At 58.1% G+C, this 23035-nt stretch overlaps 1 protein-coding gene across 1 annotated transcript; it reads right to left on the reverse strand.

Annotated features, from left to right (window-relative positions):
• Positions 1 to 414: 414 nt before the first annotated feature.
• Positions 415 to 12898, reverse strand: LOC130265792 (keratin, type II cytoskeletal 80-like). The gene is made up of 9 exons (XM_056515109.1): positions 12115 to 12898; positions 8783 to 8997; positions 5979 to 6039; positions 4907 to 5002; positions 3975 to 4139; positions 3372 to 3497; positions 2629 to 2849; positions 2143 to 2198; positions 415 to 1679 (listed from the first exon to the last, which is right to left on the reverse strand). Exons 1-9 carry the CDS (start codon positions 12433 to 12435, stop codon positions 1570 to 1572), a joined length of 1371 nt encoding a protein of 456 aa, XP_056371084.1. The 5' UTR covers positions 12436 to 12898; the 3' UTR covers positions 415 to 1569.
• Positions 12899 to 23035: the final 10137 nt, after the last annotated feature.

Raw genomic sequence — 23035 nt, forward strand, 5'->3', positions numbered from 1 at the left:
TGGGCCCTGGAGAGGGGGCAGGGTGGATGATCCCAGGCGAGCTCAGCCCCCTTAGGGGAGGCAGGAACTCAGGACGGACAGTGGGACAGGGCAATGCTGGCCCGGGGCTGCCCCTCCCGTGTCCCAGAATGGGGACCTGAGCCAGGAATGTGCCCAAAATCCCAAACCTCAGGTGTGCAGGAGTTGCCCTTTGGGAAGGGGAAGCTGAGCAGTGCTGAGTGTGCTCCCCTCGTTCCCAAAACTGTCCCCACGCCTGGGATGCTGCACCCCGGGGAAGTGCCCCAGCCCATCCCTGGAAGCAATTCCAGCCTGCCCTGGCTGCCAGGACTCAGAGCCCCAGGTGAGTCCTGCTGGGCAGAGCTGCTGCTCCAGGTGCCTGGGCAGGGGAGCTGGGAGAAAACAGCACAGGAGAGATTCTGACAGAACTTTATTGGAACAGCCAAACCCAGCGAGCCAGAGCTGGCTTCCTACCCTACAGGAATGTGGGAATGGGGAACCTGGGAACTGGGGGCTGAGCCAGGAAGGGAAATGCTGCAGGATTCTGGGGGAGGCTGCAGGGGTGGCTGTGCCAAGGCCACAGAATCCCCCCCTGTGGCACTGCCAGGGCTGCTCTGGGAGCTCTGGAGCACCAGGACTGGGGCTGGCCAATGGGGGCAGCTGGGCAGGTACAAGCTGAGGTCAATAAATACAAAGGCAAGGGAGTTTTCCAGCTTTAGGCTGAAAGAGGGGAGGTTTGGATTTGATTTTAGGAAGGAAATTCTTCCCTATGAGGGTGGGGAATGCCCTGGAATGGAATCCCAGAACAGCTGTGGCTGCCCTGGATCCCTGGCAGTGCCCAAGGCCAGGCTGGGTGGATTCTGGAGCAGCCTGGGACAGTGGGAGGGGTCCCTGCCATGGCAGGGTGGGAAGGGATGGGCTTTGAGGTCCCTCCCAACCCAAACTGGACTGTTCCCAGTGCAGTTAAATAGGAACCAATACCCCAATTTTAGGAGCTGAAACTGCTGCGTGGAGCCTGGAGAGAGGGAGGAATTATGGAATTCAAGAGTTGTGAGGCATTTTAGGCAGGGAAATGCCCTGAGGTGGCCAAGGGTCCCCCAGACTGTCACCAGATCTGTCAGTCGAGGTGACAAATCCATCCCTGGGGTTGTTTTCCTCCCTCTCCTGCAGCGTGGGAACCTGGATGGTGCTTTCCTTGGAAGCCCCATCAGGATCACCCTCAGAGCAGGGAAAGGGTTTGGAAACACCAGTGAAGGGACCAATGGCAGCTGCTGAAACTGGGCTGGGGACACTGCTGGGAACATTCCAAGGGGTGGCTGCAAATCCCCTGGGAAGGGAGAGCTGGAGAGGAAGGTGGAGGGGATGGGAGAGTCCCTGAAATCCTGGAGAGGAAGGTGCAGGGAATGGGAGAGTCCCTGAAATCCTGGAGAGGAAGGTGCAGGGAATGGTTCCTGCTGTGACTGGGAGTGGAGCTGAACTGGAATGGTGGACAGACGAGGGACAGCCTGGACAGGATCTCATCCTTCACGCCTGGGGTGAGGGCTGGAGCCGAGGAGGAGCTGCCCAGGAGCCTCAGACCCGTGTCCATCCATTCTCCTGGGAGCACTGCCCGGTGCCCGGCGCCTCCTGGGCTCTGCTGGGCGCCGAGAAGAGCCGGGAGCTGCGCAGGGTGCTGGCAGAAACTGGGGAAGGACAGGGTTAAAACCTGGCAGAAACTGGGAAAGGGACAGGGTTAAAACCTGGCAGAAACTGGGGAAGGGACAGGGTTAAAACCTGGCAGAAACTGGGGAAGGACAGGGTTAAAACCTGGCAGAAACTGGGGAAGGGACAGGGTTAAAACCTGGCAGAAACTGGGGAAGGACAGGGTTAAAACCATGGCAAAAACTGGGGAAGGGACAGGGTTAAAACCATGGCAAAAACTGGGGAAGGACAGGGTTAAAACCTGGCAGAAACTGGGGAAGGGACAGGGTTAAAACCATGGCAAAAACTGGGGAAGGGACAGGGTTAAAACCATGGCAGAAACTGGGGAAGGGACAGGGTTACAGCCCTGGGGAAGGACAGGGTTACAGCCCCGGGGAAGGGACAGGGTTGCAGCCCCAGCAGCCTCCCCCAGCCCTGCTCAGAGGGATGGATGGCAGCACTTACGGGGCCTGGTCCGGGAGTGCACGGCGCTGATGACGGTGGGAATGGGCTGCTCCATGCTGGAAGGGAAGGACAGAGTGAGGACACGGCTTCAGCTCTGCCAGGGGGCTGCAAAGGGCTGGAATTTGGCCTGGGAGGGTTGGCACAGTGGTGGGACCGAGGGTGTGGATGGAGCAGGGAAAGGTTCAGCAGCTCCTGGGCAAAGCACCTGGAGAAGGTCTGGAACCTCAGCCTGGGAGTCTGAGGAAGACTCGGGGGCAAGAAACGGGACTGAACTGCTGGGAGCCACCAGGATTTGCTCCTTCTTGGACCAGACTTCAGCACCTGACTCAGACCTTGGGATTTGGGCAAGCTGGGCTTTGGCAGGTGCCCCTGCCCATGGCAGGGGCTGGGGCTGGCTGGAACCACCCCAAAGCATTCCCTGATTCCGTGATGTCTCCATCCCCCAGGTGTCTGCTGCATCCCTTCCCTGCCTGAGGCAGGGCTCACCTGTTCTCCTCCCCTTCCATCAGCTTCCTGTAGGTGAGGATCTCCACGTCCAGGGCCAGTTTGATGTTCATCAGCTCCTGGTAGTCGCGCACCAGCTGGGCCACGTGCTCCCTGCTGCGCTGCAGGGCCTCCTCCAGCCCGGCCACCTTGGCCTTGGCGTCCCTCAGGGTCCCCTCCCCCTGCTCGCCGGCCTCACGGATGTGCTCCTCCAGGTACAGGCACTGCAGGGCGGGGCGGGGTCAGGGGGCTGGGGGGGTTCCACACCTGTGCTGCTCTCCCAGCACAGCACACACCTGGGCTGCCATCCCATCCCAGCACACACCTGTGCTGCTCTCCCATCCCAGCACACACTTGGGCTACTCTCCCAGCACAGCACACACCTGTGCTGCTCTCCCATCCCATCCCAGCACTTACCTGTCCTGTTATCCCCCCCAGCACACACCTGTGCTGCTCTCCCATCCCATCCCAGCACTCACCTGTCCTGTTATCCCCCCCAGCACACACCTGTCCTGTTCACCCCCCAGCACTCACCTGTCCTGTTATCCCCCCCAGCACTCACCTGTCCTATGTCCCCCCAGCACTCACCTGTCCTGTTCACCCCCCAGCACACACCTGTCCTGTGTCCCCCCCAGCACTCACCTGTCCTGTTTCCCCCCAGCACTCACCTGTCCTGTGTCCCCCCAGCACTCACCTGTCCTGTGTCCCCCCAGCACTCACCTGTCCTGTGTCCCCCCAGCACTCACCTGGCTCTTCTGGGACACGATGCAGGAGCGCAGTTTCTGGATCTGGATGTTCAGGTCAGCGATTTCTCTCCGGCTGTCCAGCAGGTGCCCCCCGAAGGAGCCGGGCTGGGAGCTGCTGTCTGTGAGCTGTGGGGAGAGGGGAGGCTGCCTGGGATCCCCTGGATTATCTGGGGAATGATTTGGGGATTGTTCCCATCCTCCCTGGCTGGTGTGCCTGGGATCACCTGGATTATCTGGGGAATGATTTGGGGCTCTTCCCATCCTCCCTGGCGGGGCTGCCTGGGATCCCCTGGATTATCTGGGGAATGATTTGGGGCTCTTCCCATCCTCCCTGGCTGTGGCTGTGCCAGGCTCACCAGGGATCGGTCACGTTTCTGCTCTTTGGAGAGCTGAAGGACATTTCCAAGTCCACTGGGAGATGTCCTGGATTCCTCCAGTGTGGAAAGCCCAGAGTGACAAAACTCTGGATTTACTGTGCAGAGCTGACCCAGGACAGCACCTCTCCCTCCCTCCATTCCCAGAGCCATCCCTGCAGCTCTGGCTGTTCCAGGCCATCCCTCCTGCCCTCTCCGTGCCTCCCCAGCCCGGGCAGGGCTCTGGTACCTTCCTGCGGGTCAGGGCTTCAGCCTCCTCCCAGCTGCGCAGGGCCAGGGCCTCGTACTGAGCCCTGACGTCCTCCACGACCCTGCCGAGCTCCGGCCGCGAGCAGCTGTCCACGCCCAGCACCACCGAGATGTCCTTGATCTCTGTCAGCAGCTCCTCCAGCTCCTGCAGGGCCAGGGGGCACAGCAAAGGGACACAGAGCTGGAGATCCATGGAAGGGTTTGGGCTGGGAGGGACAGCAAAGCTCATCCATCCCACCCTGTCCAGGCTGCTCCAAAATCCACCCAGCCTGGCCTGGGACACTGCCAGGGATCAGGGGCAGCCCCAGCTGCTCTGGGAAATCCTCTCCAGACCTCCCCACCTTCCCAGGATCTGCAATATCCAAGATTCCCAGTAGTCAGAGAGAGCTGGACCCTCCACTGGGCTGTGCTTGGCAGAACAGCTCCCATGTGGAGAATTCCTGAGTTTTCACTCTCTGGAGCTGGGGATCTGGTATTATTTGCTCCATAGAACCCAGACTCAGGTGAAGTTGGGGTCTGGGATCCTTGAATACAATCTGGCAGAACTCTGACACAGTGGAGCCTTTGGACTGCTCCAGGAGCAGGAGAATCCCAGGATCCTTCAGGCTGGAAAAACCTGCAGGATCACCAGATTCCAGGTGATCCCCAGCAGTGCCTGTGTCCCCACAAGGAGCTGAGCCCAAACAGCCAGTTTGGGATGAGGCTGGAATTCTCAGCTGCTCTGGGGCAGAAGGAATGTTCTGGCCCAAGCCCAGTGTTGTTTTTAGGGGAGGGATCAACTCCTCAGGCCCAGCCTGAGCCATGAATGGCTGTGACACCCTGGCCAAGCTGCCACGTGGGTGGAAATCCAGGATCTGTGCCCGAAATCTGTTTTTCCCACAGCATCCCAGCCCTCTCCAGGTATGTCCCCACCTGCTCATAGATGGTTTTCTTCAGCTCCAGCAGCTCCTGGAGCCCTTTGAGCTTCACCTCCAGCTCTGTGCGGTGCAAGGTGCTCACATCCAGATCCTGTGTGGGTGCAGAGGGGCTCATCAGCCCACAGTGGGATGGATCCTGGCATTCCCAGTGCCCCCTCCCCAGGAGTGCCCTGCTTGGAGCCGTGGAGGGGTGGAACAGGGTGAGCTCCCTCCCACCCAACCCATTCCCAGATTTACTACCAGGGACCTCTGGAGCTGCTCTCCAGGTGGGGAGGCTCCTTTGGGGACCTTCCCCTTTGTTTTGTGGGATTTGTTGGTGGCAGGATCCCTGGGCCAGGCAGGGCTGGGCCCTTCCCTCCCAGCTTTTGTTCCCATTTATAGGAAACTCGAGCAGCCCATGGAGGTGTCCAGGAATGCCTCTCCTGGCTGGGGAGTGTGCCAGGGAAAACATGAATGGGCCAGGGTGGGTATCTGTGGGGGACATTGCCTCTCTCCAACACCCTTATCCAGCCCCCAAACTGGGGGTTTGATATAAAATCCCAGCTCCAGCTGACTCCAACCGAAGTGGGAGCTTTGCCTGGGGTTTGCTCAGGGCGTGGCCCCTCCGAAGGGAACAAAGCAAATCCTTTATCAATTCCAGCCCTTCCCAGCCCTGGTGGCACCCGGAGGGAACAGGGAGGAGAGGACAGCCGAGGAAGGGTTTGGATCCCTCGGGCAGGGAAATCCCAGGGTGCAGGGATGGGAACAGTCTGACAGGAACCCCAGGGAGCAGGGATGGGAACAGTCTGACAGGAACCCCAGGGAGCAGGGATGGGAACAGTCTGAGAGGAGATCCCAGGGTGCAGGGGTCAGGATGCTCTGACCCCCAGGTGCTGCCAGGGGATTTTCAGGAGCCACTCCAGGCTGACCCTCCTGTGGAACTGGGACTCATTCCCTCCTGTCCTCCTCCACACCTTGCTATCCCAAACCAGCTGACCCTGGATCAGCTCCAGGCCCTCCCCTGACTGTGCAGGGCTGGGTAGAGCCAATCCAGCTGGAAATTGCCCTTCCTTTCCCTTCCCCCTGACCTTTTTGAGCTCCATGAAGGTGAATTCCATCCCGCTGCAGAGGCGAATTTCATCCTCGTACCTGCAGGGTGCCCAAGGCACGGGATCAACCACAGGGACACTCAGCCCCAGTTCCTGGCACAGCCCAGTCCCAGTGGAGCAGAGCCAGCCCCAGTCTGTCCCAGTGTGTCCCAGTCCGTCCCCAGCCCAGTTCCCAGTTCCTGAGCTGGCCCCAGTGTGTCCCCAGCCCCGGTTCCTGGCACAGCCCAGCTCCAGAGCCGCCCCAGTGTGTCCCAGTCTGTCCCAGTGCGTCCCCAGCCCCGGCTCCTGGCACAGCCCAGCTCCAGAGCCGCCCCAGTGCGTCCCAGTCTGTCCCACTCCATCCCCAGCCCCGGCTCCTGGCACAGCCCAGCTCCAGAGCCGCCCCAGTGTGTCCCAGTCCATCCCCAGCCCCGGTTCCTGGCACAGCCCAGCTCCAGAGCCGTCCCAGTGTGTCCCAGTCTGTCCCAGTCCATCCCCAGCCCGGTTCCTGGCACAGCCCGGCTCCAGAGCCGCCCCAGTGTGTCCCAGTCTGTCCCACTCCATCCCCAGCCCGGTTCCTGGCACAGCCCAGCTCCAGAGCCGCCCCAGTGTGTCCCAGTGTGTCCCAGTCTGTCCCACTCCATCCCCAGCCCGGTTCCTGGCACAGCCCAGCTCCAGAGCCGTCCCAGTCCATCCCAGTCCATCCCAGTCCGTCTCCCGAGCCGGCCCATCCAGCCCAACGCGCTCCTGCCCCGCTCCGGCCGTGACTCAGCCGGGGCTGGAGCATTCCACAGGCACATCCCAGCGTTTATCTCCCGGCAGATAACCCCGGGGCGATCCAGCCCTTCCTGCGCTCGGAGCACCGAGCGGCGTCTGCTCGCCCCGGGCTCGTTCCGGGGAGCAGAGCTCAGCTCCCTCTGGCTGTGCCTGTCCCCTCTCCCTCCATCCCTCCAGAACTGAGCCGGGAGTCCCAGTGATCCAGCCAGGTGGGTCTGGGGTCAGTCCCTGCTCGGGACCCCCCAGGCACATTTCCCATCCTGGAGGATTTGGGGTGTCCCTGCGCCCCTGCCACAGCCTGGCTGAGCCCATCACCCCAGTGGGAAATCCAGCTCCTTGTTCTTCCTCCCCAGGAATTCCCTGGGGAGAAGAAACCTGGATTTCCCTGGTTTGTCCAGAGATTTCCCCCAGAAGTGCCCCTGGGCTGGGGCTGGATGGGGCCGGAGAATTCCCTCCCCGTGAATCACTTTGGGGGATGAGGCATCCCAGCTGTGCCTGATCCCAGTGTCCGAGGCACTGGAAAAGTCACAAGAAACGCAGTGGGGAAACCCTCGGGCAGCCCGTCCCTCATCCCGAAGGAACCAGGCTGGAAAAGGCTGGAGTGGCAGGAGCTGGGAATGCCTGCAGCATTCCTGGGTGCAGATCTGAGCACAGGCTGCCCCATCCCTGGAAGAGCCCACGGGATGCTGGAAGGACCCATGGCTGGGACCTTTCCCACCCAAACCAGTCTGGGATTCTGCTTCCCCAGGGGAGTACAGGGATGGCCAGTCCTGACCTTTGCACCTCCCATGAGGATTTTAGGACTTTTTAGGCACCTGGGTGTCACCTGAAGGACTCCAGGAGGATGATTTCAATGTAAGGTGAAGAATCAAACTCCTGCTTCCTAATCCTGTCAAATTCCTCACAACATTCCCTGTCCTTGGCACTGCTGAGGCCTCTGGAGTCCTGGGGTTTGGGTACCTCACAGCAGGAAAGACCCTGAGGGGATGGAGTGTGTCCAGAGATGGGAATGGAGCTGGGGAAGGGGCTGGAGCACCAGGGAAGGGTCTGGAGAATTCCTGAGGGAGCTGGGGGGCTCAGCCTGGAGAAAAGGAGGCTCTGGGGGACCCTTGTGGCTCTGCACAACTCCCTGACAGGAGGGGACATCCAGGGGGGATTCAGGATCCACTCCCATAGAATAAAGGAAAAACGGCCTCAAGTTCCACCAGAGGAGGTTTAAGTTGGGTATTTGGAAAAATTTCCATGGAAAGGGTTGTCCAGCCCTGGCACAGGCTGCTCCCATCTCTGTGGGATGCAAATGAGCCCCATGATGGGGGAGGCATTGTCTGCCCCCTGACCTGGGGCTGCTCTCCCTTGTCTGCTCATCTCTCCGGAGACAAGAGGAGCTCCCAGAGATCAGAGGCAGCTGCAGCTCCCCCGACCTTTGGCTGCCTCCCCGCTCTTGGTCAGGACCATTTGGGACACAATTCTGGCCTTTTGGTCAAAGCAGAATTTGGCAGAAATGCTTTGGGTGAAGGGGGAGAGGAAGAGATCCCACAGTCATGGACACGGACGGGGATGGACATGGATGGGGATGGACAATGGACAGGGAAGGACAATGGACAACAGACAGGGATGGACACTGAATGGCCAATGGACAGGGATGGACATGGATGGGGATGGACAATGGATGTGCAACGGACAATAGACAGGGATGGACAGGGATGGACAATGGATGGACAATGGATGGACAATGGACAGGGATGGACACGGATGGGGACGGACACGGATGGACAATGGACGGACAATGGATGGACAATGGATGGACAATGGACAATAGACAGGGATGGACAGGGATGGACAATGGATGGACACTGGATGGGGACGAACAATGGATGGACAATGGATGGACAATGGACGGACAATGGATGGACACTGGATTGGGATGGACATGGACAGACACTGGACAGGGATGGACACTGGGCAGGACACTGGGCAAGGACAGACAATGGACAGGGACAGACACTGGACAGGGACAGGACACCTACTTGCTCCTGAAGGCGTCCATGGTGCTCAGCACCTTCGCCAGCTCTGACTCCAGGTTTTCCTGCTCGTAGTTGAGCGCCTTCATCTCCTGGTTCATTTTGCTCATGTACTGCTCGTAGATGGCCTTGATGTCCGAGTCAGAGTGGGAATTGTCCTGGTCCTTCAGGAAGTTCCACCTGGTCGTCAGGACCTTGTTCTGCTGCTCCAGGCTCTGGACCTACAGGAGAGGTTCAAGAGGTGTCAGTGACACTGAGAGCCACAAGCAAAGCAAGGCAGGGCAGGAGATGTTGGAGACCTTCAGAGGAGCTGCTGGAACCAGCAGATTTCCAGGCAAGAATGAGAAATCCCAGCAAAATTAGGCCTGAGGATGGAGGATTATGGAATCATGGAATGGTTTGGGTTGGAAGGGACATTAAAGATCACCCAGATCCACCCCCTGGCCTGGGCAGGGACACTCCCTCTTTTAGGGGTTTTAAAGGCTACCCACTAATTAATTTCTCAATAGAACATGGTGACATCAAAATAAACTCGGTGACATTGGAATGCAGGAGTCACTGACAGTAGGAATGGTCTTTCTGTCCCTTTCTGTGACCGTGGGCTGCTGGAAACTCCTCAGGATCCCAGGTCCAGGTGCTGAGTCCAACGGGGGCAGCCAAGGCTGTGGGTCCACCCCAGGTCAGGCAGGGACGTGCAGGGTCAGCAAAGGGCAGATTTCCTACCCAGAGAGCACAAAGAGAGGGAACCCTCTGGACTGCCGGGAATTTCAGCACGGAGAGCTCAGGAGTGAATCACAATTACTGCAGAGCAGCTCAGACAAAGCTCTGGAGCACATCCCAGGTAATTACAGACTCCAGGTGAGCTCCCTGCGCTGGCTCTGAGGAACCTGCTCCTCTTTCCCAACATTCCCAGTCTCACCAGTAACGCTCAAGTTTAACAGTCCTCATCTTCAAAGCTCTTGGCCAACCCCAATTAATTGGCTAATTGCTACCTCTGGGAGCAGCCCCAGTCACGTTTTGGCCGGAGATGCCGGAGTTGTCTCCAAGTTTCCTGTGCTGCATCCTGGGATGACTCAGGGCTGGGGGCACTGGGAGCCATCAGACTTCCAGCCTTGGCCTGGGCTCCAGAGGAGAGGCAGAATTCCAGCTGCTGACCCAGGTGTGCACCATCTTCCTCCAAACTTTTCTTGTCCAAGCAGAGAGAGCCAAGCAGAGCAAAACCATTCCAGTGCTTGGGAGTTTGCAGCAGAAGGGATGGAGCATTGGGATGTTCCTGGAGACCTCATCCTTCCCTCCTGGGGTGAGAATGGTCTGTGCTGGCTCTTGTTCCAAATCCATCTTTTATCTTTAATTAATTCCTGATCCTCAGCTGCTTCTTTTATCCCTCACGTTCCTGTTCACAAACCATCACTGGGCTGAACTGGTTCCATCTTGAACTGGATGATCTTTAAGGTCCCTCCTGACCCATTCCATGATTCTGTGACTCCTGCAATGTCTCCCTCAGTGGAAATCCTCCCTTGCAGAGCCTTTCAGCAGGAGCTTTGCAGAGGGATCCCCCAGATTCCCTGAACATGGCAGTGGCCAAAGTTTGGTCCTCACAAGCCCTCCTCTCTGGGCTGCTTGGGATAAAGGCAGGGCCTCAAACAGGGGCTCCTGGGCTTGGCTTCTCCCTGTCTTCTTTTCCATCTGTCTGGAAAATAAATGCCAGCAGATCTGGAACAGCTGGAAAACCACCAGCACCAAAAACATCCCTGGAATCACCTGCTGGGGATGGAGAACATCTGAATCCCTGATTATAAAGCCAAGTTCTCTTTGAGAGGAAGTTGTGCTTCCCTTCCTCTGGAATGAGGGCCTGGGGCAGGTGCCTGAAGCTGCCACTTGATGCAGCTCTTGAAGCCTCCAAAGGAGCTCAGGAGCTGCAGACAGACCTCAGCCCAGGGGGTGTCCCTGTCCCTGAGCCCCTGGCACAGGGGGTGTCCCTGTCCCTGAGCCCCCAGCCCAGGGGGTGTCCCTGTCCCTGAGCCAGGACCCACAGGGATCAGGAGGTTTGCTGGGGAATCTGGAGCTCTCACTCCTTCCCTCCCTGCTGTCAGGGAACAGCCTGGCTCCGGGGCTTTGCCCCTTTCCCCACTCCCATCCCTGCTCTGACCTGTCCACCTGGGCAGTCCCAGTTCCTTTCCCACACCAGGTGCTCTCCAAATTCCCAATGCCACGACCTTGGACAGCTGACACTGGCACTGCCAGCTGGGACTGTCACAACTGTCCCTGGGGAGCTCCACTGATGCTCCCCTGGCCTTTCCTTCCAGGTGAATCCAGAGTTGAGGTGAATCCAGCCCGGCTGGAGGCTGGCAGGGAGAGCTGCATGAGGCAATCCCGGAGATTACATCTGTTTACGGAGCAGGGCTCTGCAGGAACCTGCCTGCTCGGGGACTTGTTTTCCTTGGAGAAACTCCTGCTTCTGCCAGCTCTGCAGGGATGAAAGCAGCGCTGCCCTGGCCCCTCTCCTCAGGAGCTCCGAGTGTGGGTGGGGGGTCCCCCAGCCCCCCACGCTGCCCAGGTGCAGACGAGTTTCCAGGGATGAGTTTCCAGCTCTCCTCAGCAGCCGGAATTGGAGATTCCACCACTGTCAGCGTCACTGCCCGTGGCTGTCTGGCCACTCCAGGAGCCAAGGCCTCCCTGCTGCCCTCGGTACCTCCAGACCCTGCCGGGGCTGCTCTGGGGGTCCCCAGCAGCTCCCCGGGGTGACAGGCACAGCCCCGGGATGCTCCCTAACCTCGTTAGCTCGGGAGGAATAACTAATTGGGTAATTAGCCGGCTGTGGCCAGCCTGGCCGGGGGTGGCTGCGACCCGGCGGGTCCCCAGAGCTGGGCAGCGACCGTGCCCCCTCCCCAGCCCGGAGCGGTTTGTGCCCCCCTCCCCAGACCGGAGCGGTTTGTGCCCCCCTCCCCAGACCGGAGCTGTCTGTGCCCCCCTCCCCAGCCCCGGAGCTGTCTGTGTCCCCTCCCCAGCCCCGGAGCTGCCTGTGCCCCCTCCCCAGCCCGGAGCTGCCTGTGCCCCCTCCCCAGCCCGGAGCTGTCTGTGCCCCCTCCCCAGCCCGGAGCTGTCTGTGCCCCCTCCCCAGCCCGGAGCTGTCTGTATCCCCTCCCCAGCCCCGGAGCTGTCTGTGCCCCCTCCCCAGCCCGGAGCTGTCTGTGCCCCCTCCCCAGTCCGGAGCTGTCTGTATCCCCTCCCCAGCCCCGGAGCTGTCTGTGCCCCCTCCCCAGTCCGGAGCTGTCTGTGCCCCCTCCCCAGCCCCGGAGCCGTCTGTGCCCCCCTCCCCAGCCCCGAGCCGTCCCTACCTTCTCGATCAGGGTCACGAACTGGTTGTTGAGCACTTTGATGTCCTCCTTCTCCTGCTGCCGCACCGCCTGGAACTCGGTGTCGATGTCCAGGCGCACCGGGGCCGGGATCCTGCGGTCCGTGGCGAAGGGCGGGCAGCGCGGGGAGCCCAGGGAGCCGCAGCCCTCGCTGGCCCCCGGCCCCGGCCCGTCGCTCGCCCCCCGGCCCGGCCCCTCGCCCGCCCCGCCGTCGGGGCTGCGGCGCTCGGCGCTCGGGCCGATGCTGGCCGGCGCCCCGGAGCACAGCGAGCCGCCGGAGAAGGCGCCGCTGGGGTGGGTCATGCCCGGCTGCGGCTCGGGGGAGGCAGAGCTGGGCTGCAGGTTCGGCTCTGGCTGCTGCTGCTGCTGCTCCGAGCCAGCGCCGGCAGCGCAGCCCGGCCGGAGCGATTCCCTCGCCTGGGCTCGTGGGCTGCTAATGAATTCCAAGCACCTGTTCTGCGATGTTCATTAAACGGAGGAGGGTGGAACCCTGGATGGAAATCCAGATCAACCTGTTGGCTTTTTTTTTTTTTTTTTTTTGGCTTTTTTTTTTTTTTTTTTTTTTTCTTATTCCCTCCTCTGTCCTCTCCTTTCTTCAGGAGCTTGTTTATGTGAGGAGGACTCAGGCCCTCGCAGCAAAACCAAATCCTCCCAGGTAATTTCAGGCCCCAGCAGCTGCTTCCCTCATCCTTAAAAGGTGAGGAAAGGAATTGGAGGTGCCGGCCTTGGGAAGGAGCGCTCCAGGCACAGCTCTGCACAGGGACTTGGCACACGGAGCCGGCATCAGCCCCTGGCTGCTGTCCAGCCCGAATTTGCAGGAAGGAACGGTGATACTTTCTTTTTTTTTTTTTTTTTTTTTTTTTTTTTTTTTTTTTTTTTTAATACAGGAGGGTTTAAAGACATAAAAAGTCTGAATTGGTTAACGGAGGAGTTGGGAAATGCACCCCAAGCTTGGTGTGGCTGCAGCTGCTCCTGCCCTGTCACCACACAGCCTGGAAGGGTCTGGTGCTGGGATGGGTCTGGCTTTAGGGATGTCGGTTTAGTTTAGGCGTGATAGGTCTGGTTTTAGGGAGGATAAATCTGTTTTTACAAATGGTAGGTCTGTGTTTAGGGAAGATAGGTCTGGTTTAAGGAGGATAGGCCTGGTTTTGAGACCCCTGGCAGTGGGGTCCAAGAGTGCTGAGGTTATTCATTCATCTGCCCTGGCAGCACCAGAGACCCCCAAACCTCCAGAGCCTTGGGTGGATGTCAGGTGCCAGCACCGGCAGGGACAGGAGGTGGGCACAGGGGGACACTGCAGCCCTTCCTCCCCTGGGAACGGGAGAATGCGATGCCAGGCTGGGGGTGTCTGTGCCCCCTGGTTTGGGGTGGCAGGGGGGGCTCTGCCGCCTTCCCAGGCTCCTTCCCATCCCTGCTCCTTCTCACCTTCCCTTATTCCTGCTCCTCCCTCCTCGTGTCCCATTCCCACTCCCACCTCCTCCTTTCCTTGCTTTCTGTGCCTGCCTAGAGCCATCCACATCTCTTCCCTGCTTTCCTCTGGAATCCCAGACCAGGCTCTTTTTGATTTCTGGGTGAAACTCAGCCCCAAGCCGGCGTCAGAGCCCAGGAATGTCCCGCGGGGCTGGGCCGGCCGGTGGGACCTGCCCACGGCAGCTCCACTCCCACAAACCTTCCCCTGGCAGCTCAGCTTTGGCTCAGGAGCTTCCAGGAAACTCCACGTGTTGAAAAAACACCCGAAATAGCATTAAAGCCGGGGTGCAGCTGGGCAAGGGGCTGGGTGGTCCTGGCTGTGCCCAGCTCCGGATGGGGTCACACATGCAGCTGCCCCCAGAGGGAAGGGACATCCCAGCCCGTCCTGTGCCACCCCTCAGGTGGGGTCTCACCTGAGCAGAGCCCCCTCCCTGCTGCCCGCGCTGCGGGTGCTGAGTGGCTCTGCTTCAGCTCCAAACCCTCTTTTCTCACCGAAAATGGCCCCAAAGTCCAGGAGTGGTGCTCCCGGAGCAGCTGTGGCAGTGCCCGAGGCCGGGCTGGGCACTGGGGCAGGGGAGGGTCCCTGCCGTGGCACTGGGTGGGTTTAATGCCCTTCCAACCCAAACCATCCATCAATCTCCAGCTCTCTCTGTCGCCCATCATCTCCACCCCGGCTGAGCTGGAGGTTCCCAGTGTCCACAACCCGTCCTGTTACTTTGGCAAACAGCTCCTCCTTTCCCAACATCCCGCTAATAAAAACAGCAGGAATGAGAGCGCAGGGAGGGTTTGCAGCTTGGTGTTTCCCAATCCCCACCGGAGCAAATGACTTAATTCTCTTCAGACGGGCTCTTGTGTCACTTAATGAGGCTTTTGTTTGCTCTGGGTGTCACTCCCAGGCTCTGGAGCACAAAGGAGCTGCTGCTCTGGCTCTGGGAGCCTCTGGCTCTTTGGGGCTGTGAGAGGCTCAGGAACCAGCTCCCTGTTCTGCAACAGGTTCTGAGCGTTCACTAAACTGGGATCAGGGATTTTTGGGATAAAAAAGGGCCTGTGACATCCTAGTGACAGAGGAGGATGTTTGCATCTGGAATTGCAGGGACACCCTCTTGCCCCAGTTTGGGGATTTGTGGTCAGAGCAATCCCAGTGGCTTCTCTCCCAAATCTGTGCAGCAGCAGGAACTTTGGGGCTGGGATATCTTTGGGTTTGTTTTTCCTGTGAGGGGTTGGGCTCACGGACAAGCTGGGAGCAGAGGATGGTGGGGGTGGGAGAGGGGCTGATGCTGAGGCAGGAGCTGCGTGGGGACAAACTGTGGGCTCAGGTGGCAGCTCCAGTTTCCAGGGCCACATGCCCAAATCCCCAGGAAAAAGGTCTGGCTTTTCCCCCATTTTTTTCCTGATCACTTAAGGGAATTGAACCCAACTCCCACTTTTCCCCTTGTGCTGCCAGAACCTTTCTGGTCGTGCCCAGCAGGTTTGGCCATGGCCAGAACTCAGCACAGCATCCCTGGGGTGCCTTGTCCTGCTTCCTAAATCATGGAATTGTGGCTGGAACCACCTCCAAGATCAATGTTGGACCCAGTGCCCACAAGCTCGTGTCCTCAAGTGCCACATCCACTTTCTTTTTGAGCAGTTCCCAGGATGGGGCCTCCCCCAGTGCCCTGTGCAGGGCTGGGCAGCCTTTTCCATGGAGACTCTTCCCAAATCTCCAATGCTGTGCTGTGGCAGCCCAGACTATTCCTCTGGCTTCCCTGGGGGTTTGAGACCCCCCAAACACCCTCAAATGAGACCCAGGTGTCTCAGGGGCTGGATTTAGCTCCCTGGGACAATTTACCAACATTGAGAGAAGAAATGCAAACTGCAAAAATAAGCAGTGTAAATTAGACAGTTAGAATGTAGAATTAGCAGATTTCTAGAATGTTTATATTAAGGGACACATGGCCAAGAAGGAGATTTGGGGAGTGGATAATTCTTCCTCCTTCTTCTCCATGCCATCCATGCTGGGTGACACGCTGGCACTCTCAGATTGGATGGGGACACAGCTGGACAGTTTAACAACGTTGTATTGCATTGGAAAATAATTGTAAATACCTAGTGTGTAATTTAGAGTATAAAAGATCAGTCCTGCCTCTGCCAGGCAGATTCTGCCCTGGACGTCTGGCGAGCAGAGCGCTGTTCATGGACAAAGCATTCCTGAGATAAGGAACAATAAACAGCCATGAAAACCTCTAAGAACAGCTCCTGCAGCCTCTCATTGATGGGCCTTGGAAAGAGCTGGGCTCCAAACCACCTGCATGTCCTCCTGAGGTGATCCCAGCTCTGAGGAGACACCCAGGGCTGTGACACTGTGCAGGGTGCAGAGGGGCCAAGCCCAGAGCTGGAACTGCTGCCGAGGGGCTGTGGATTCCTGGAGCCCCCTGATGCACCAGGCAGGGCCTGGGTGGGTCTGCAGCCCGGGGTGCCAAGGGCTGGGGCAGGAATCTCCTCCTGCTCTGCTGTCCCCACGTGTGTGACGTGTGCCAGGGCCACCCTGCAATCCCTGTAAAATCAGGGACCAGGGTGAGTCATCCTGAGCTGTGACTCCTGGGCTCGGATTCTGAGGAGCTGAGTCACACCCGGAGCTCTCCTGCCTTGGAGGGGCTGTTTTACCCTGGTTTTGGGTTTTGGAGCTCTTCCCTGCCCTGAGGAGCTCTGCAGTGCAGGAAGGAACCATCCCCAGCGTGGAGCTATGGAGTGGTTGGGGTGGGAAGGACGTGAAAACCCACCCAGCCTCCCATCCCAGTTTGCTCCCAGCCCGTCCAGCCTGGCCTTGGGCCCTGCCAGGGACGGGCAGCCCCGGCTGCTCTGGGCATCAGCACAACTCTTCTTTCTCCTGGCGCTGCTCCTTGTCCTGCTGAGCCTCTCTGCTCCCGTGCAGGTGGGCAGTGCCACAGGTGGGGCTGGAGCCTGGAGCTGGTTTGGGGTGCACGTGGGTGTGGGGAATGAAATCCCCAGATGCAAGTTCTTCCCTACAAGGTGTCTACCCAGTCGTTGTTGATCTTTGTGTTAATGTGTGTCTACCCAGTTGACTATAAATGATGTTTGTGTTGACTGTCTATTGTTAATATTTTATGTCTTTGTAAATTGTTAATGCTCCCAGCTGTTTGTCCTTTCCCAAGTCCCAGTACCCACTCTTGTATCCATATCCCAATATCCACTCTTGTGTCCTCGTCCCAGTATCTATTCTTCTATCCATATCCCAGTATCTATTCTTCTATCCATATCCCAGTATCTATTATTGTATCCATATCCCAGTATCTATTCTTCTATCCATATCCCAGTATCTATTCTTGTATCCATATCCCAGTATCTATTCTTCTATCCACACCCACCTGCACTGTCCCCTCCAAAATGATGTGTGACGTGCTCATGGGATACCATTGAGTGGTAAAAACCCCAAAAAACAATGAGCCAGTGTAACATCTGAGACTAAAACATGGTACTGCCAGGTTGAGGAGACAGTGAGGAGGATGGAATCACCCACCAGAGTTTTTCACCTTGTTATGTCACCATGACTACACAGCGCTTGGCCAGCCTGACACCCCAGACAAGTCAGTAAATGTCTCCCTGGGGATGCCCACAAGGATGGAAGCCCCACTGCGCTGCTCAGCAAAGCTGAACTCCTCCTCCTCCTCCTCTGGCTCCCCCTCAGCAGTGCTGGGACCCCCGGGCCCCTCCCAGAGCTGGTTTCCAGTAAAGGCTGGGAAAGGAGCTGCTGTTCTGGCCGGTTCACTGCCCTGGGTGTGGGCAGAGGGCCCCAGGTGTGTCCCTGCTCCCGGAACGCTGCACCTGCTCATCCCTCCCCTCCCTGCCCTCAGCAGCCTGGGCGGGCCCACGGCAATTATCATTACAATTATAATTGTAATTATTGTTGTCAGCGCTGGTGCATTGATTAGGAGGTGCCTGGGACAGACGGACGGACAGACAGACGGGCCCCACCCTCCGCTCCCCAGCTCCAAGGCTGCAGTCCTGCCCTTTGCTCCCGCCGCCCTTCCTGGTTCCAGGTCTCACCCAGGAAAGCCAGAGCAGAGGCCGTGGCACCTTCCTTCTGGAAGCTTCCAGCTGCGTGATCCTCGGGCTCAGTCTGGCCCCGGAGCAGCTCCTGCTGCTGGGATAAACCCCCGACAGCGGGAAAGCCAAACCCCAGGTTGGGGAGCTCGGGTCTCCCCGTCCTGTCCTGGCTGCAGGACAGCCCCAGACCGGCCCCGAGGCAGGGAGAGCCCAGGGACTGCAGCAGCTGTAAAATCCTCATTAAATGTTCTTTGTTTGCTCTGCTGCCGTCCCTGCTTGCAGGGGTGACTCAGGGGTGGGAGCTCTGCTCTTTCCCCTCTCTCTCCTGCTCCTTCTCCTGCCCCAAGCTGGCTCTGGGCTCTCAGCTTGGAGCTCTTTGGGAAGGTCCCTCAGCCTCCCATTGTCACCAGTCACATCTCCTAAATTCCTGCCCACAGGAAACAACCGAGGTGAACAAAGCCCTGGGTCATCCCTTGTCCTCCTGGGCACGGGGCTCAGGGCCCCTGTGGCTCTGCACAACTCCCTGACAGGAGGGGACAGCCCCAGGGACAGGAGCAGAGGGAGTGCCCCAGGCTGGCCCAGGGGAGCTCAGGGGGGAACCAGCAGGAATTTCCCCATGGAAAGGGGCTCAGGGATGGAACTGCCCAGGGAGGGTTGGATCCCCATCCCTGGAGTGCCCAAGGAACTCCTGGATGTGGCACTCAGAGCTCTGGGGGGACAAGGGGGGATTGGGCACAGCTTGGGCTCCAAGCTGGAATCATGATCAGTGGAGGGATTTTCCCACCTCAGGACTCCTGGGATTCTGTGCTTGTAGCTCAGGGTGTTTGGACCCTGCTCTTCCCTGGGAGGATTTGCAGTTTCCACCAGATCAGCTGTGGAACCTGAGCAGACAAAGAGACTCCAAAGTCAGCTGGAATTTTGTGAGAACAGGAGTTTTCCATCCTCTCCTGTGAAGTGTGTTCTCCAGAATAACTGAGCCCAGCACTCCCAGTGCTGGCAGTTTCACCCCAGCACTGAGAACTGATGTTTTAATTTGTTTGTTTGTTTTTCCTTAAGGCTTGGGCTGTGGGAGGGACTCTCAACTTTCATGTTGAAATTATCCAGGTGATGGTGATTATCCATAATTATAACTATATTTATCCCTATTCCTTCAAGTTTTCTTGTAATCACAAGGTCTTGTAATTTGGGGGAGAGGGGAAAAAAACAGTTTTAGGCCCTTGTCCAGTGAGCTGGAGAGGGGAAAGTGCAGGGATGGGACACTGGGACACCTTCCCCGTGTGCCAGGCCACGTTCCATGTCCCTGGAATATCCCTGGGAAGGGGCCCAGCCCAGGCTGGGGTGTCCAGGAGCAGTGGGCAGAGCAGTGGGGGTGGGAAAGCTCCTTGGCAGGGAGGCCAGGGGGAATTTGGGGCTCCATGCCTGGGGAGGGGCAGCAACTCCTTGGGGGTCCAGGTTGTTCATAGAACCAGGAAAACCTGAGCTAGAGGGGACCCCTGGGATCATTGATTCCAGCTCCTGTCTCTGTGCAGCACACCCCAAATTCCCCCAGTCCCAAAATCCCAAATCCTGGGAGTGTTCAAGCACTGCAGGAGCTCTGGCAGCCTCGGGGCTGTGAGCATTTCCTGGGGAGCCTGGGCAGTGCCAGCCCCTCTGGGGAGGAGCCTGTTCCCAAATCCAACTGGAACATTTTCCCAAATCCAACTGGAACCTTTTCCCAAATCCAACTGGAACATTTTCCCAAATCCAACCGGAACCTTTTCCCAAATCCAACTGGAACCTGTTCCCAAATCCAACCGGAACCTGTTCCCAAATCCAACTGGAACCTTTTCCCAAATCCAACCGGAACCTTTTCCCAAATCCAACCTGAACCTTTTCCCAAATCCAGCCTGAACCTTTTCCCAAATCCAACCTGAACCTGTTCCCAAATCCAGCCTGAACCTTTTCCCAAATCCAACCTGAACCTGTTCCCAAATCCAGCCTGAACCTTTTCCCAAATCCAGCCTGAACCTGTTCCCAAATCCAACTGGAACCTTTTCCCAAATCCAACCTGAACCTGTTCCCAAATCCAACTGGAACCTGTTCCCAAATCCAACCTGAACCTGTTCCCAAATCCAACTGGAACCTTTTCCCAAATCCAACCTGAACCTTTCCCAAACCCAGCCTGAACCTTTTCCCAAATCCAACTGGAACCTGTTCCCAAATCCAACTGGAACCTTTTCCCAAATCCAACTGGAACCTTTTCCCAAATCCAACTGGAACCTTTTCCCAAATCCAACTGGAACCTTTTCCCAAATCCAACCTGAACCTGTTCCCAAATCCAACCTGAACCTTTCCCAAACCCAGCCTGAACCTTTCCCAAACCCAGCCTGACCCTCCCTGGCACAGCTCCAGCCACTCCCTGCCCTGTCCCTGGTCCCAGCTCCTGCTGACTGCTTTGTGCTGTATCCAGACATTCAGGATTTTGGCTGAGAACTCTTGTGGGTTGCAGCAAACAGGACAAGTGTGGGCAGCTCTGAGCTCCAGGAGCAGTTTGCCAGGGATGGATTTCATGGCCAGCAGCTTCCAGAGTGGCCAGGAGCCGAGCTGAGAGTTTCCCAGCAGGGTGGGCAGAACCAGAGGAGAGCTGGAATGCAGCTCCTGGAGGGAATCAGCAGCTTGTGGGAAGCTTTGGGAGCACAGAGCTGGATCTGTCACCCTGGGCACCCTGAGGGGGAATATTGAATGATTTAGTAAAAAACTCCTCCCTGTGAGGTGGGGAGGCCCTGGGATGGATTTCCCAGAGCACTGTGGCTGCCCCATCCCTGCAGGTGCCCAAGGCCAGGCTGGACAGGGCTTGGAGCAAACTGGGACAGGGGGAGGTGTCCCTGCCAGGGCAGGGCTGGCACTGGGTGGGCTCTAAAGACCCTTCCCACCCAAACCATTCCATGATTCTGTTCCCACTGGTCCCTGTGATAATTCATATTTGGGTTTTGCTGTGGTGCAGCAGGAGGAATGCCTGGATGAGGAATTCCTGGGGTGACCTGGCAGCCTCTGGCAGAGCCCTGGTTCCTGTCCAGTGCAGGGCTGGAAAGGTGGGGAGGAAAATGCAGTTTCCTTGTGTAAGTGCATGTGAAGGTGCAGCCTGAACAATGCACTGGCCTCTGCCAAAGGCACTGGAGCAGGGAATTCATTCCTCAGAAAAGCCACCTCATGGGATGGGAGGGTTTCAGCCCATTCAGGTGATGTGGGGTGGGGCTCAGGGGGTGGGACTGGGATGGTGGAAAGTGTCCCTGTCCCTGTCCCTGCCAGGGGATTGCACGGACAAACCCTGAGGTCCCTCCCAGCCCAAACCATTCCACGATTCCCATCAGTGGGGGGATCCCACCGGGCTCACAGGAATGGCTGCAGGGGCAGAAAACAAAACCAGGCACTGATTAAAGATCCAGCTCAGGGAGACAACAGGGCCTGGGTGCTGAGGGAGGGAGGGAGGGAGGCACCAACCTTTGGACCAGAAGATCCCTGTGGATCAGCAGCTGCTGCCAGGCTGGAGAGGGCACTCCCTGTCTCGAGCTCTGGGCTGGAGCTGCGTCACTGCCTTGGCTTTATGGCTGGCACACAGGAAATGGGGCTGGGACCCATAAAATCCTGATAAACGGCCACCTCATCCCAAAATCTGTGCATCAGACCGTGCCTCCAGCTGGGAATATCCTCAGCTGGATCCAGAGCCCCATCGAGGCCACTCCTGCCTGGAGGATTCCACCACCTGCCCCTGGGGTCCAGAGCAGGGTCCCTCTGAGCAGCCTCTGCTCAGGAATTATGATGAGATGGACATTTTGATTAATGTGGCTGCTTGGATCCTGGAGGGGGATCTGGGCTGGCAGCATGGGGAGATCTTCAGGATCTTGGAAAAGTGCTGATTTTGGGTGGGTTTAGCAGGAATTAGAGCAGTGCCATTGCGTGTTGAGGAATTTTTCCGTGGAAAGGATGGTCAGGCACTCCAGTGGTGGAGTGCCCATCCCTGGAGGTATCCAAGGAATGAGGTGGGGATTGGCCACAGCTGGGCTCCATCATCTGGGGGGACATTCCCAGCCTGGGAGCCCCATCCAGGAGGTTCCCACCTCCCAGAGCCCCCTGAGCTGGAGGCTGACCCCAGCCTCCATCCCCTGTGAGGTGGTGGGACAATGGATGTGGGATCCAGGCCAGAGCCAGGGCTGTGGCTGCTCCCAAAAACTGTCAGTCCAAACAGGGAAATCCAGGCAGGCAGAGGGAGGGATCCCTGGGATAACACAGCAAGTGTGGAAACCCCACAAGGACACATTCCCAACACGTAATTTCACTCACCTGCAAAGGTTTTCCTCTTCAATGACAATATTTGATTTTGTTAAATACCTTTTTGGGCACTTTCCAGCTGGAATGGCAGGCCTGGCTTGTTTTCCCAAGGATTCATGGAGGAATTGGTAATTTGTGGGGGTTTGGCTGCTCTGGGAGTCCCAGGTGTGCAGGGCTGGGGGGATGTGACTCCCAGCACGGCAGGCAGGGAAATCACTTCCCCAAAAAGCCAAAAGTGAGTTTGGTGTCACCAACCCCAGCCCTGGGGTCACTCATGAGCGCTGGGAGGAATTCTACCGGTCGGAGTGGTTTGTGGAACAATCCTGGGTTGCCATGGAACAACAACACAACAAACCCTGGGACACCCCTGTGGCCACGTCCTGCCCTGCCCCACCTGCCCAGCCTGGGCAAAAACGGGGAATGTCCACCTGGCATGGGGGCAGGGAGGAGAAAAACTGGGAGCAGCAGGCAGGGGATGAGATTCCTGATCCCACCTGGACTGCCCGTGGTGCAGGGAAGTTGGGCTTGGGATGAAGACAGGCTCAGCCTCTCCCAAATCCAGGTGAAGTCCAGTCCCCAGTGCCAAACTGGATTCTGGAGGCTGCAGGGAGCAGCTTTGCCTTTGTGGCAAATTGGAATTCACCTGCCTGGATGGATTCACCTGCCTGGACAGACTCACCTGCCTGGATGGACTCACCTCCCTGCCCTGCTGCTCCTGTGCCTCTCGTGGTGTGTAGGAGTCCCTGTGTGCTGGCCCAGGCTGGAATCCAGAGCAGGGTGGGAGGTGTTCCAGCCCCACACCCAGCACTGTTCCAGGAGCAGCCTGGCTGTGTGAGCTGGACACTGCTCCCAGCTGGGGCTGCTGGACAGACCCCTGTCCACCCCAGGGGAGGTGCAGGCCGTGTCTGCCACACTCAGTGCATTATTTTTATTATCCCAGAATCAATTAGGCTGGAAAAGACCTGTGAGATCATCGAGTGCAGCCTGTGGTGGTGGGAGCCAAGCCAGGTGCAGGGCTGGCAGGAGTCCTGCCCCATCCCTCTGCTCCTGGATTGAATTCCCCTTTTCCCTCTTTAAAAAG

This window comes from Oenanthe melanoleuca, linkage group LGE22, assembly GCF_029582105.1.
Source record: "Oenanthe melanoleuca isolate GR-GAL-2019-014 linkage group LGE22, OMel1.0, whole genome shotgun sequence".
Taxonomy (NCBI): Eukaryota; Metazoa; Chordata; class Aves; order Passeriformes; family Muscicapidae; genus Oenanthe; species Oenanthe melanoleuca.

Coding starts and splice junctions, on each gene's coding strand:
- LOC130265792 (XM_056515109.1), bottom strand. CDS start 12,435: ATGACCCACCCCAGCGGCGCCTTCTCCGGCGGCTCGCTGTGCTCCGGG. Junction 2,850..3,371: donor TCGTGTCCCAGAAGAGCCAG/GTGAGTGCTGGG, acceptor CCCGCCCTGCAG/TGCCTGTACCTGGAGGAGCA. Junction 2,199..2,628: donor ATGGAAGGGGAGGAGAACAG/GTGAGCCCTGCC, acceptor CTTCCCTTCCAG/CATGGAGCAGCCCATTCCCA.